Below are 15,755 nucleotides of genomic sequence, written 5' to 3' on the forward strand. Positions count from 1 at the left end.
TGACGTGGATCAGTTGGTCCGATAGGCAAACTGGAGTGGGTCAACAGTGGTGGGGAGGCTGGAGTTGACTAATGCCATGACCAGCCTTTCAAACCACTTCATGACCACTGAAGTTAGGGTCACCGGGCGGTAGTCATTGAGACATGCTGCATGAGCCTTCTTAGGCACAGGGATGATGTTGGCCCTCTTGAAACAGGCAGGGACAGTGGCCTGCTGCAGGGAGTGGTTGAAGATATCGGAGAAGACCTCTGCCAGTTGATCTCTGCATGCCCTGAGTGTACGGCCTGGTACTCCGTCTGGTCCCATTTCTTTCCTTGGATTCACACGAAGGAAAACTGATCTGACCTCTGACGCAGTGACTGTTGGAATAGGTTTGTCAGGACTTGTCGGAATAGGTGTTACCTCTTCGCCGAGAGTCTGCTCAAAGCGAGCATAGAAGGCATTGAGACAATCTGGGAGGGAGCTGTCATTGTCTGCTATCTTTCATTGTCTCTTTTTAGAACCTGTGATGTCATTCAGCCCTTGCCCTAGTCACCAGGTGTCTGTCTGGGTCTCTAGTTTGGATCGGTATTGGTGCTTGGCTAGCTTAATGGCTCTGCGAAAGTCATGCTTGGATTCCTTATATTTGAGTGGGTCTCCTGATCTGAAGGCCTCATGTCTGGTTTTTAGCAGGTTCTGTGTGTCCTGGTTCATCCCGGGTTTCCTGTTGGGGAACATCCGGATTGACTTCCTCGTTCTCCACACATTTGCTGATAAAGGAGATGGCCTACTTGTCCAAGGAAGGGGGTGCAAAGGAGATTCACCACAAAATTGCCTCGGATGGAGGATGTAAGTTATATGGAAAGGTTGGATAGCCTTGGAGCAGAGAAGACTGAAGGATGGTTGAATTGAGCTGAGTAAGATCATGAGGGGTGTATACAGAATGGATAAGGAGTAGCTGTTTCCTGAGTTGAAGAATTAGTCACGATGGGACGTAGGTTCAAGATGGGGGGGCACAACGTTTTGTGGGGGGCTTGTGAGGAAACCCTTTTTACCCAGAGGGTGACAGCAGTCTGCAATATGCTGCTATGGAGGGTGGTAGAGGTGAGTTGCCTCCCATCCTGTAAAAAGTATGTGAATGAGCGCTTGGCACATCATAACATTTAAGGCTATGGGTAAATGGAATCAGGTTGAAGGTCAGGTGTTTCCCATGTGTTGGTGCAAAGTCAGTGGACCAAAGGGTCCAATGTGTGATTCTAAGAAAGCACACTGGAAAGGTCAATACCCTCTCAAAATTGGAACCAAATTATACAAAAGCTTCACTTTACTCACCAGCATTTTGTTTGACTACCAAATACAGCTGCATATTCAAAACAACCTTACAATTGAAAAAGGTAGTTACATAATACTGGTGCCTTTGTCCTGCAACCTGACCCTTATAAAGTACATTCTGTACATGACTGAAAGGTAACCTTTATTATCTCAGTTACTGATTTTTCTATGACAGGGTGTAGCTGACCTAACTGAAGTTAGCAGCTTTCTGCCAGTCTGTAGCTCCTCTTACCTGTCTGTTCAGCCTGACAGTGAGGATGGTATTTGAATAGCTGTAGTTGCAGATCTCAGTCCCTTTCTTGAAATGATAAACGTTCATCTTCTGTGGTGTGGAGAGGCTGACAATGACCACCAGGCTGCTGGAAAACAGCCGTTCCACAATATACACATCGGGCGTGTCTGCTGTATGAGGAGAAAGCACGGACAGAGAAAGAAGATTAAAACAACAGAGTTCACATACATGGACAATGAGCCTGATACTGATCAGCTGGTAAACTGGACAGAGCATTGGCAGATGAAGCTGAATCCTGATAAGTGCAAGGTGATGCATTTCAGGAGGTCTATAAAAGGAACAACATACACTAGGAATGCACATGGTCTCCAGGGAGTACCGAGGGACAAAGGAACCTGGTGGTGCTGGAACGACACAGCAGGTCAGGCAGCATCCAAGGAGCAGGAGAATCGACATTTTGGGCATAAACCCTTCACCAGAAATTGGCAGGTGAACATGATGCAGTCCTCACTTTCTCCTAACAAAGGGATCTTGGTGTACAAGTCCACAGAGTCCTGTCAGCACAAGTAGACGGGGTGAAAACATATGGGATGCTTATATTATGTATGCTGAAGTCAGGGGGTTGGGTGGGGGGGAAAAGGAGTGAGTGGACAAGGTGGAGATGGAGCCCAGAGAGAAAGAATGACAGGGAAAGGGATGGATGATAGTTTTCCAGGGAGAAAGAAAAGTTGATCATGGGGACCATATATAGGTGAAAATGGGTTGGCGTTGCTTAAAGCCTAGGGTGGAGGTGGATAAAGGATATGAAAGGAGGTGTTCAGGTTCTAAAATTACTGAACTCGATATTGAGGCTGAAGGCTGACTCTGAAGGCTGCTGGGTCCCTAAGCTGAAAATGAGATGTTGTTCTTCCAACTTGCGCTGAACCTTGTTGGAGCAGTGTAACAGGCCCGAGACAGAGACATTGCCAGGGAACATGGTGTTAAAGTGGCAGGCGGCTGGAAACTTGTGGTCACGTTGCAGACAGAATGTAAGTATTTTGCAAAGCGGTTACCCAGTCTGCATTTCGTCTTCCTCACGTAGAGGAGATTGTGAACAGCGAATACAGTAGATTAAGTTTCAGTAAATCACAGAATCTCTATAGTGTGGAAGTAGGCTATTCAGCCCATCGAGTCCATAACAACCCCCTGAAGTGCATCAACCTCCTACTTTATCCCTGTAACCCATTTCCCCCACCAACTCACCCTCCACTCCTGGCACCTTCCCCTTTCAACACAAGAAGTGCAAAACCTGCATGTGCAGCTCCCCTCTTCACCTCTGTTCAAGGCCCCAAAGGATCCTTCCACAGCTGACAGAGATTTACCTGTACTTCCACACACATCATCTACTGTGTCCATTGCTCTCAATGTGGTCTCTTCTATACTGGGGAGATAAGAAGCCAACTTGTGGAGCATTTCAGAGAACATCTCTGGAACACACACACTAAACAACCCTATTGCCCTGTGCCTAACACTTTAATTCCCACTCCCACTCTGCCAAGGACATTGAAGTCCTGGGCCTCCTCCACTGCCAAACTCTAACCACCCGACGCCCGGAGGAAGAACGCCTCATCTTCCACCTTGGGACCTTCCAACTACACGGGATCAATGTGGATTTCATCAGTTTCCCTATTTCCCCTCCCCCAACTTATTCCTGATCCAACCTTCCAATTCGGCACCGCCCTCTTGAACTGTCCTACCTGTCCATATTCCTTCCTACCTATCCACTCCACCCTCCTCTCCGACCTATTACCTTCACCCCCACCTTCAGCTTCTTATCACACTCCCAGCTACCTTCACCCCAGCCCCACCCCCCCTTCCCATTTATGTCTCAGCCCCCTTGGGCCACTTCCTCATTCCTCATGAAGAGCTTACGCTCGAAACGTCAACTTTTCTGCTCCTTGGATGCTGCCTGACCATGGCTAATCCACCTAACTTGCACATCTTTGGACTGTGGGAGGAAACTGAGGCACCCAGAGGAAACCCACACAGACACAGAAGAATGTGCAAATTCCACACAGACAGTCACCTTAGGCTAAAGTCGAACTCGGCTCCCTGATGCCATGAGGCAGCAGTGCTAACCATTGAGTCACCTTGTAAGTAAATTGCTACTTTAGCTGGAATGATGCTGTTGGATTGTGGGGAGGTGTTTGGAGCTTGAACAATTGGTCCAGGGTGTTCCAGAGGGAATGTGGAAACTGTTGGTAAAAACAGGTCATCTGTTTGGCTAATTTGGTTGAGGGATAAATAGTGTTCAGGACCAGCCGATTCTCCCCTCTGCTTCTAATAGTGTCATGATGTCAAATAAATACACCTGAGTTGGCAGCATCTTTATTTAATATATCATCAAAAAGACATCAGATTGCAACTCCAACAAAATGGTGCACTAGTCAAGGTATGTGCTCAAATTCTGGAGTAGCCCTGGATCCAAAATCTTCAGTGTCGGGGACAAGTATTCCATCTTTATGTTGTTTGCAACTCTACTGCAAGGAAGTACTACTTTGCACAATGTAGTCTATTGCACTCACTGCTCACAATGTGGTTTCCTTTACATTGGGGAAACAAAGAGTAGACTGGGTGACCGCTTCACAGAATACCTGCATTCTGGCTGCAAAAGAGACCATTAGCTTCCAGTTGCCTGCCACTTCAAAACACCACCCTGTTCCTTGGCCAACATCTCTGTCTCAGGTTTACTGCAGTGCTCCAGCAAAGCTCAGCATAAGCTGGAAGAACAACACTTCATTTTCTGCTTGGGGACCCTGCAGCCTTCAGGACTCCACTTTGAGTTCAATAAATTTAGGGCTTGAATTCTCCCATGTCCCAGCCCCCAATCCCACACAACAGGCTTAGTTATCACATGGCTTGTGTTCTACCAGCCTCCTGCTTGTCTACCTTTGTCATCTCATAGTCCGCCATTACACATGACCTATTGTTAGCCATTAACAATCTCCACTCTCAGCTATTCACTCTCCTAGTCAGATCATTATCCACTCATTTGTCTGACCAACTGTTCTTCTCTCCCTTTGGGCTCTATTCCCACCAGTCATTTACTCCTTATCCCTATCTTCTGCATAGCCTAGCTGTTCTGAGGAAGGGTCATTGATCCCATAACATTAACTCTGATTTCTCTCCATAGATGCTGCCAGACCTGCTGAGCTTCATCAGGATGAAGAGCTTATGCTCGAAACGTCAATTCTCCTGCTCCTCAGATGCTGCCTGACCGGCTGTGCTTTTCCAGCACCACACTCTTCAATTCTAATCTCCAGCATCTGCAGTGCTACCGTGCTCCCAGTCTGAATTCAGTGGCATACAGTCAAGGACTGAATGTTAGATATTTTTATATCCCACCACAGTTTAAGCACACTGTAATCTGGGCAGGAAAAATGAGTATTTTTGGATGTAGTTGGGTGTGGTATCCTCTTCTGAAAATGTTCTGTTCTCTTAAACACACAGATTTTGTAGTTGGTCCATTCATGACTTTAAAAATATGTTGTTGAATTGGTCTCACTTCTGCATTATAAAAAAGCTGGCGATACGTTTTAAAAATTAATGTTTAAACCAAGACAAAGGAAACAAGGCAATAATGCATTGAATACAAAGCTGCTTCCATGAAATTTTGTTACTGCGACTGTAATGCTCACGTAATTGTCTGCAAACTGAGCTTATCTTCATTAATTTGAATTTTGTTAATTCCTTGTGACTTGCTAGAGGAAGTGATGGAGGCTCGTACATTTGCAACATTTAAAAGGCAGCTGGATGGGTATATAAATAGGAAGGCTTTGGAGGGGTATGGGCCAAGTGCCGGCACTTGGGACTAGATTGGATTGGGATATCTGGTCGGCATGGACGAGTTGGAGCAAAGGGTCTGTTTCCGTGCTGTACATCTCACAGAATACAGGGAGAACTAGCCATTTGGATACAGAACTGGCTCAAAGGTAGAAGACAGAGGGTGGTGGTGGAGGGTTGTTTTTCAGACTGGAGTATTATGACCAGTGGAGTGCAACAAGGATCGGTGCTGGGTCCTCTATTTGTCATTTACATAAATGATTTGGATGCGAGCATAAGAGGTACAGTTAGTAAGTTTGCATATGACATCAAAATTGGAGGTGTAGTTACAACAGGATCTTGACCAGATGGGCCAATGGGCTGAGAAGTGGCAGATGGAATTTAATTCAGATAAATGCAACGTGCTGCATTTTGGGAAAGCAAATCTTAGCAGGACTTATAGACTTAATGATAAGGTTGCTGAACAAAGAGACCTTGGAGTGCAGGTTCATACCTCCTTGGTCAGAGTATTGAGTACAGCAGTTGGGAGATCATGTTGAGGCTGTACAGGTCATTGGTTAGGCCACTGTTGGAATATTGTATGCAGTTCTCGTCTCCTTCCCATCGGAAAGATGTTGTGAAACATGAAAGGGTTCAGTAAAGATTTATAAGGATGTTGCCAAGGTTGGAGGATTTGAGTTATAAGGAGAGGCTGAACAGGCTGGGGCTGTTTTCCCTGGAGTGTCAGAGGCCGAGGGGTGACCTTATAGAGATTTACAAAATTATGAGGGGCATGGATAGATAAATAGGCAAAGTCTTTTCCCTGGGGTTGGGGAGTCCAGAACTAGAGGGCATAGGCTTAGGGTGATAGGGGAAGGATATAAAAGAGACCTACAAGGCAACCTTTTCACACAGAGGGTGGTCCATGTATAGAATGAGCTGCCAGAGGATGTGGTGGAGGCTGGTACAATTGCAACATTTAAGAGGCATTTGGATGGGTATATGAATAGGAAGGGTTTGGAGGGATATGGGCCGGGTGCTTGCAAGTGGAACGAGATTCGGTTGGGATATCTGGTCGGCGTGGACTGGTTGGACCAAAGAGTCTGTTTCCATACTGTACATCTCTATGACTCTATGACTTGCACATAGCCATCAAGACAAAGTATAGTTTCTAATTTAAGACAGGTGGATTTCAGTCCCCATTATAAAGTAATATATTCTACTTTTGTTTTTCATATTTCAAATAATAAACTCCTACCATTCAGTGGTGGGAGTGTGTGATTAGAATCAGTAGCAGTAAACCCCTTTATACCTCCATGCATGCTCCAGCTCTCTAAGCACCCCATGTGCATCAGGCTCCATCCATCAAATCAACCCATTGAATAAATCAGAAAAGTGCAGGCAGACAAAAGTTGCATATCATTATAGATTACTCATCACTCTCACGGCTTTACATACAATGTCTCAGTGTCAGTTTCCAGTGAAGTGAGGACAGGAGAATAAAATTTTGATTTGATTTGTCATTGTAATATGTACCTAAGTACAGTGAAAAATTTTGTTTTGCATGCAGTACAGCAGAACATAACATCCAAACATTATAGGGTGACTGACGAGCAATAAAAAATTACAGCTGTAAAGAAAATGTACAAAACAAGATATTAGATTTGAAACTTGAGACATCCATCTCAGAAGTCTAATAACAGCGGGGAAGCAGCTGTTGTCGAATCTGTTGGTACAAGTATTTAAGCTTTTGTATCTTCTGCCCAACAGGAGAGGTTGCAAGAGATGACGACTGCTGTGGGTGGGGTCTTTGATGATGCTAGCTGCCTTTATGCAGCAAAGAGAAGTGTAGATGGAGTTACTGGCTGTAAGGTTGGCTTCCATGATGGTCTGGGCTGTGTTCACAACTTTCTGTAGCTTCTCAAGGTCCTGGGCAGAGCAGTTGCTGTACCAAACCGTGATGCATCCAGGGGACTAATGCAACAAAGCGCAGATGGCACTGTAAGGCGTAGAAGCAGAAGTAGGGGTATTCAGCGTATTGATTATGCTCCTATTCAGAGAAATCATGGCTGACCCGAAAATCCACTAGGAACCAGCAGTGATGGCAAACTGCATTGCTGGCAAACTGCATTGATGCATTTAAGACAAAGTTAGATAAGCACTTGAGGGAGAATGGAATATGTTGATGAACTGAGATGAACAAGATTAGGTGGCGGTTCATGAGCAGTATTAATGACAGCAGAGTCTATTTGTAATGAACAATCAGTTTCCGCAGTGAAAACACTTTGCAATAAACTCTTCACTGGAACTTGGATAATTCATTGAAACTGAGAGAATCCCAGTGGATGAGAATTTCCCCACATTGCAGATCACCCACAGGTAATTTACTTGATTTTTGTTTCTGCTGGTCCCCAGAGTTCCAAGACCTCACTGTTTCATTTAGCTTTTTACATCTGTGGAACATTTGGATACTGCAGGGCTTCCACCATCCTGTGGGATCATGTTCCAATATGAATCAGTTCCGAGAGATGACAAAGCATCAAGTATGATTCATGATCACAATGTGTGTTCTGAATGCAGGACACTATTAAAAATAGCCACACATCCCGAATTGCCATTACACCCCAGCACGTTCCCAGGATTTATAACACTCCAAACAGGCTCTGATCAATTATTCCAAAACGTTCTGCTTATCTTCCCTACTATCAAGATTGAAACCAGTGACGTGAATGTTGCTCACTGACTGGGTGTGGGATTGCACTGATCTTGGGATTGTTCAATTTGCACATGTGGGCAGGTAGTGGCATAATAGGAATGTCATTGAACTAATAATTCAGAGGGCCAGGCTAGGGTGAAGAGTTCAAATCCTACCACAACAGACAATGAAACCAAAGTCTGATAAAGCATTGCACTAATGGTGAGCATGTAACCCTTGTCTATTGTTGTAAAAGTCCATCCAGGTCACTATTATCCTTTAGGATAGGTAACATGCCATCCTTACCTGCTCTGGCCTATGTGTGACTCCAGACCATGGCTGTGTTGTTGACTCTTAACTACCCTCTGAAAAATTAGGGATGGGCAATAAAAGCTGGCCTAGCCAGCGACGCCCTCATCCCAAGAATGAATAAAAAACAGCTGCCCCAGCGCCGACCTCCACATCCCGTGAACAAAATAAAAGAGCACATCGTGCTGCGTCTATTGATGTTGTTTGCCTTAAATGCAGCCACCTATAAATGTAACTTACTAGATAGTGTGACTTTACACAATTCATTCACACAGAGGCACAGTTCATATTGAGAAAGAACCGTTATATTCTGATTCACAGCTAATATCACCCATGAGCCAAAGCTAATCATGTCTTATTAAAATCATTTGTACAGTCAGGAATTTTGCAACCATGAAAAACAGGGTCTGTATATAAAAACATTTAGCAGATAGCAGAGGATTTCTTAATTGATAGGTGCATCACCTACCATGTAGCTATGTATATTTGGATATAACACTATAATGATTGCTATTCCTTATTTTACTGCTGATTTTCTGGTACATCACCCAGTGTGTGTGCAAGGCCCCACCAATGGCACAGAGCTGTGGAAAGTTCCACCCTACATTTTTATACTTTAAACCATTTGCAGTAGGAAGGAAGTGATGACAAGGAGCAAATGACTAGCAGAAGTTTAACATTTTCATGAATGGTTTTCTCCCTACAAGTGTAAAGATGCCAAGGTCCAACGTAACCCTCTCCCAGGTCAGGGGGAGACCTCTTACACATCACATGAAAGCTGAGGCCCAAGTCGACTCTCACTTCACTAAGCTAGCTGTTGCTGCCAGTGTTGCACCCTACGTTGTTTACTCAATTTAACACAACAGCAAATAAAAGGAACAGTACTGTCCAAGAAATACTCTGCCTGTTTCTCCCTGCTCTTTATTTTCACAGCTGCTTTCTATTTCTTCTTGTATCCTAAAAGCATCTTCAGCTTCAGAGGTGCAAGTTGTTCTCCACTGCCTCTTCCACATAGTTCATCTTGCATTGCAATTACCAGTGTGTTTTATATTTCTTTGTTTTTTGCTTTTTTTTATTTTATTTTTTTTTAGTCGGCCCTAACGACCCCCTCTGTTTTATATTTCTCATGGGACATGAGCATCACTGGCAATGACACAAATTCCCATCTCTAATTGTCCTTCAGAGAGTGGTGATCACCTGCTTAACCAACTGCAGTGTGTCTTGTGTAGGTACATCCAAAGTCTTTCAGGTATTGAATTTGAGGATTTTCACCCACTGATGATGATGGACAAGTGAGACATTTTGAAGTCAAGATGGTGGATGAGGAGAACTTGCAGCTGGTGGTCTCATAGTATTGGCAACGATACCCCTCCATTACTTTTCTGATAACTGAGAATAAGTGAATTTGACTCAATTAGGTTTATCTTCCATTTTATGGTGAAGACATATCTGGGCAATTTTCCGAATTGATGCCTATATAGTAAGTGTATGGAAAGTACTTGGCTCGGGGTGGGATTATGTTTGGACCATAGATTTTCAACAACTGTTGAGACCAACACTCTGCTCTATCCAGTGCCTTAAGCCCTTTACTGAGCTCATGTGAAGTGACTCTAATTGGCTGAAGTATAGTGCCACTGAGGGTAGGGACCAGAGGAGGAGACTGAAACAAGACATCCACTCAATGCCTCTAGCTAAGGATGTCTGCAACAGCTTCAATCTCATCTTCTGCTTGGTCATCAATGAAGGTGGGGATGCTATAAAGTCTATTCCTCTTGTTGTTTAATTGTCATCACCAGTAAAGTTGGATGCGCATGACAGCAAATGTCAGACCAGAATCGTTGATTGTGAAATTGCTTAGTGCTATTTATAATGTGCTATCCCTGCTGTTTAACATGCTGTAAATACATGTGTACTGTAAATATGCCAAGGTGATATCCCATTTTTAGTACACATCCTGGTTATTCTACACTCTTCACTGAATCAGGTTGGTCTCCTGGTTAGTTGATAGTCACAGAGTGAGGGAAAAGCTGGCCCATGAGTTTATAAATTGGACTGGCATATAATTATGCTGCTGCTTGTTCACAGAGCCTCAGTTAAGTTGTTAGATGTTCTCAACCCATCTCAATTAGTTGGTGATGTTTCACAACAGAACTGGAGGGTATCCTCAGTGTGAAGATGAGACTTCATCACCACACAGTGTGCAGTGATAACTCCTATTAATACTCTCATGAACAGATGCATCTCTGACAGGTATTTAGTGAGGAGGAGGTCAAGTTATTTTTACTTTGTGTCAGCTTTTCCATCACCTGTTGGAAGCTAATATGTCACATAGATTCTTCAAGGTTCAACCAACTTAGTTAGTAATAGTGTTACCAAGCTAGTCTTGGTGACAGGATTCAGACACTCTTAGTGATAGATGTTCAAAGCCCTCATCAGACTAAATTCTCTGGCATGACACATATTGCTTCCTCCAACTTGGGAATGCACTGATTCAACACCTGAATTAGGGATGTACATAGCAACTTGCAGGAGGCTTTCCTGCCCATGTCTGACCTGCTACCATGAAATTTCATAGGGTTCAGGGTCAATGATAAGAATTTCTATGACTAATCCTTACCAGCTGTACACAACCATCATGTTACCGCCTCTGGGGGATCTATCCAACAATAGGATAGAACTTTACAAGCATGGTGAAGGAGAAGTCTAGGATGCTGGCAGAAAGATGTGACTGTGTAAATATGACACGATCAGGCTGTTGTTTTAGTAGCCGGTTGTCAGCTCTCTCCATTCTAGCACAAGTTCCAAAACATTAAAGAGGAAGACTTTGAAGAATTGACTGTATGTAGGTGTAACTTTGTCTTGTCTGGCACCAAACTGTCTGTCTCGTTGTATTCTTCTTACACTTTTTGTAACTGTATAACACGGCCATTTTACAGGACAATTAAAGTCAATCACAACGTTGAAGGATGGAGTCACATATAGCCACCGTAGGTAAGGACAACAGATTTCCATCACAAAAGGATATTTGAGAATCTGATGAATTTTTACAACAATCCAGTATTTCATGAATAGAATTGATTTCCGTTCCAAATGGATTTAATGAACTAATTTGAACATCCCAACTGCCATAACAGAATTTGAACTTTTATTTCTGGACCAGTGGGATTCCCAGTCCATATCTAAATTACCAAACTATCCAATATAGCTACTGCCGAGCCCTAAAGCAGTGATATCCTAGTTTCATTTAGGTCCAATTTTCAGTGAGTGTTTTTAAGTCCCTCTTTTGTTAGGACATCCAAAGTTCAAAAGGGGTGACAAGTTCCCAGATTCCCTTCTGACAGTAATCCAAATACCCTCAGTGTGTTCATATCATAATGCAAGGCTAGAAATCCCATCCCCATGACTCTTCAAGTCATGACATGCTGGCTTATAAAATGTAGAGCTCCACATTGATGCCTCCAGTGTTATTTAATACCCAAATTAACATTCTCAGATTCCCTTTAAGCCTGTAATCCTACTCACTATTATGCTCCAGCAAGCACATGGTGCCACCTCCTCAACTGTGTATAAAATAATTGTACTGAAATACAAGCTACCAAGAATATTACTGCAGGTGGTGAGCTGATAATACAGATGCCAGAGTACATAATCCGATTTCCAAGCACTCAGACCTCAAATCTCCAAGTCAGTTAAACTTTCCTATAACAAGAAAAGACATGCCAAAGAATGACTAGAATGCTCCCAGATCTGCAGCATTGACCCTGTTAGAAATAAAATGAATTTTCTCTAAATAAAAAAGAAAGGTGATGCAGTAGAGACCCTCACACATGCTGAAGGGGTTTGATAGGGAAGACGTAAATAATAAACCTCTACTATGGGTTCACATTGTTCATGTGACCAATTGTGACATCATTATTTGGAACAAAAAGGGCTTACCGTGTTGCTAAGTAGCGAATTTATTAATCCTAAGCATGAAGGCAAGATTGAGAGGCTGAGGGAATATGAAGATCACCCATCAAGAGTCTGGGACAGGAGGTCTGGTCACTGTTTATACCAATAGAATGACTGAACAGCTTACATGGACCACATAACCACTATAATGGAAGCATTTGAAGAGATTGCTGCCTCACACCTATCTTCCTGGTTCCACATCGTCTGATCTCCATTTTGTGTATTTCAAAGTATTGTAATTTAATGTCAGTGTGCATGGAATGTAGACATCTAAAGATAGTCTTTAAGAAAAATACTGCTTGCTATAGTCATATGCAATTGTGAACCATGGTTCCTGACTTATTGTAGAGGATGGTGAACTGATTAATGATGAAGCACGTAGAATCACATTGGAGCAGGTGAATCAGCCTCTAGGAGTCTCCAAACCATCCAGGAAAGTTCACTCATGGCAGCAACAAATCAGAGAAAAGTAACCAATAGATAAATGGAAGGAAATACTGAGTAGCTGCTCCTCCAAACAAAGGCTGGTTCACTCCCATGCTTTCTGCTGATTGGTCCAATGATTGAGGGAGGGAGGGGGTGGAGATGACCTGTGATTGGAGGAACAGTGGGCAGCTCAGTAGCTAAGAAGGGGATGTGGAGCTGGAAAGGCACAGGGACATAGACAAGAGGCCAGAGGCTGCAGAGTCTGATGCTGTTTTACTGACTCTGGGGACCATGGCTGAGAGCAGCCTATGTCTCTAAAGTTTGCAGGGAGAGTGGAAAGCCACCTTTTGGTCAGTCGGGGAGCTACAAGAGTGTGAGGGTGGTTCCCTAAATGGCCTTACGCTTGACACAGAGTGCGGAGGGGAGATGGGGCACCGGAAGGGGACACACAGGGGTGGAGGCAGAGCACCTCTAAGGGGCTGGGAGAGACTGGAAAGTTGCAACAGTGTGTGGGAGGGGTTGCTACTGATGTCAGAGTCTACAGTAACAAAACAAAATAGAACAGCGAAAGGTGGTAAATTTGACATGCCAAAATCTAGAGGTCATAAATATAAAACAGATAAATTCATTAAGGAATCCAGAGTGAATTTCCTTATCCAAAGAGTAGTTAGATTTTGAAATTTACTATCATATCAGGTAGTTGAAGTAAATAGAATAAATACATTTGAGGGGCAACTTGGTAAGCATGTAAATGAGAAAGAAATGTATTGGATGATATGCAGGGAAGTGTTGAATGAAGTAGAGTCCAGAGTCATAGAGATGTACTGCCAGAAACAAACCCTTCGGTCCAACTTGTCTGTGCCAACCCGGTATCCTAACCTAATCTAGCCCCATTTGCCAGCATGTGGTCCATATCCCTCTAAACCCTTCCTATTCATATACCCATCCAGTTGCCTTTTAAATGCTGCATTGTACCAGCCTTCAACAGCTCATTCCATACACGTACCACCCTCTGCGTGAAAAAGTTGCCCCTTAGGTCATTTTTATATCTTTTCCTTCTCACCCTAAATCTATGCGCTCTAGTTCTGGACTCGCCCACCCCAAGAAAATACTTTGTTTATTTATCCTGTCCATGCCCCTTATGATTTTACAAACCTCTATAATGTCACCCCTCAGCCTCCGAAACTTCAGGGAAAACAGCCCCAACCTATTCAGCCTCTCCTTACAGCTCATATCCTGCACCCTGGCAACATCCTTGTAAATCTTTTCTGAGTCCTTTCAAGTTTCACAACATCCTTCCAATAGGAAGGAGACCAGAATGGTACACAATTTTCAAAAGTCTTGTACAGGCGCAACCAATGTTCTGTACAACCGCAACATGACCTCCCAACTCCTACACTCAATACTCTGACCGATAAAGGAAAGCATGCCAACTGCCTTTTTCACTATCCTATCTGTCTGCAACTCTACTTCCAAGGAAATATGAAGCTGTACTTCAAGGTCTCATTGTTCAGCAACACTTCCCAGGACCTTACCATTAAATGTATAAGTCCTGCTTTGATTTGCTTTTCCAAAATGCAGCAACCTTACATTTATCTAAATTAAACTCCATCTGCCACTCCTCAGCTCATTGGCCCATCTGATCAAGATCCTGTTGTACTCTGAGGTAATCTTCTTCACTGTCCACTACACTTCCAATTTTTGTGTCATCTGCAAAATTATGAACTGTACCTCCTATGTTTTCACATCCAAATCATTCATAAAAATTATGAAAAGTAGTGAACCCAGCACCAATCCTTGTGGCACTCCACTGGTCACAGGCCTCCAGTCTGAAAAGCAACACTCTACCACCACCTTCTGTCTTCTAACTTCGAGCCAGTTCTGTATCCAAATGGCTAGTTGTCCATTGTGGAGTAGGAGGAGTCTTGTGTGTAACATAAACATTAGTGATATGTTGGGTTAAATGATTAGCTTCCGTGCTGCAAAGTCCATGAGAAATTAGTTCTTAGCTATGACACTGCATTGTGACATGGTGCTCCATAACATATATGTGTCAGCTGTTTCAAAGAGCAATCAAGCTTCTCGACCCATATCCCCACTTTTTGTTGATAGTGCTACAAGTTCCTCATCTTCAGAGCTCCTTCAACTTTCTCCTGTCCAAGCTGCAGCCACTCAGCAAAGTCTTTAGCACTGGGGTGCAAGACACTAAATAATTCCTAGAAGATTATTCTTGATCCTCGGCACAATTTACTTAACTCAAAAGAAAAGTGAAACTAAAGTCACACCAAAGTGAATTCCTTATCGCCATTAGTTTTTGTGGATTACTTCTTCATTCTTACTGACTCTTAATGGCAGATACAGTCACATCATAACATTATGTTCTATATTTGTGTTGAGATATAGGAGTAGATGGACATGGAAGCAAAATCAGAAAAATTCAATAGTGTCTTCAAAATTATTAACCCTATTAAACAAAGCCACAACACACAAAAAGCATTAATTTCCTGGATACTACAATTGGGAAAAGACATTAGCCATAAGTTAAGTAAACTCTTTTTCTTTTAAAAATAACTAATATAACTTCGAGCCCCAGCCCTTATCCATTGTTTCCCATGCAGGCTGCATTCTGATTCCTCTCTGCAAGAACATCTTGACCTTCCGTTCACAAGCTTAAATGACAGCATTTGAGGCGGCTCAGTGGTTAGCACTGCAGACTCACGGACCAGGAACCCAGTTCAATTCCACCCTCGGGTAACTGTTTTTGTGGAGTTTGCATATCCTCCCTGTGTCTGTGTGGGTTTCCTCCCGGTGTTCCAGCCTCCTCCCATAGTTCAAGGATGTGCAGGATAAGTGGGTTGGCTGTGCTAAACCGTCCATAGTGTCGAGTGATGTGTAGGCTCGATGGATTCGCCATGGGAAATGCGGGGGTAAGATGGAGGTGGGACTGGGTCTGGATGGGATGCTCTTTGGAGGGGCGGTGCTGACTCGATGGGCCAAACTGCCTGCTTCCACACTGTAGGGATTCTAATA

At 43.5% G+C, this 15,755-nt stretch overlaps 1 protein-coding gene across 5 annotated transcripts in view; it reads right to left on the minus strand.

The window, feature by feature from the left end:
• LOC122562187 (WD repeat domain phosphoinositide-interacting protein 1) overlaps positions 1–15,755 on the minus strand; it is a 103,811-nt gene that overhangs the window by 57,985 nt on the left and 30,071 nt on the right. For 4 of the 5 annotated variants that reach the window (XM_043714833.2, XM_043714834.2, XM_043714832.2 and 1 more), the window contains one exon: positions 1,544–1,713. In XM_043714833.2, the coding sequence (XP_043570768.1) occupies positions 1,544–1,713 (170 nt within the window). The remainder of the gene's footprint in view (positions 1–1,543; positions 1,714–15,755) is intronic. The other variant, XM_088000633.1, reaches the window with a different exon arrangement.

Source organism: Chiloscyllium plagiosum, unplaced genomic scaffold (genome assembly GCF_037043375.1).
Source record: "Chiloscyllium plagiosum isolate Xiang-an unplaced genomic scaffold, Cpla_swu_hap1 HiC_scaffold_25, whole genome shotgun sequence".
NCBI lineage: Eukaryota > Metazoa > Chordata > Chondrichthyes > Orectolobiformes > Hemiscylliidae > Chiloscyllium > Chiloscyllium plagiosum.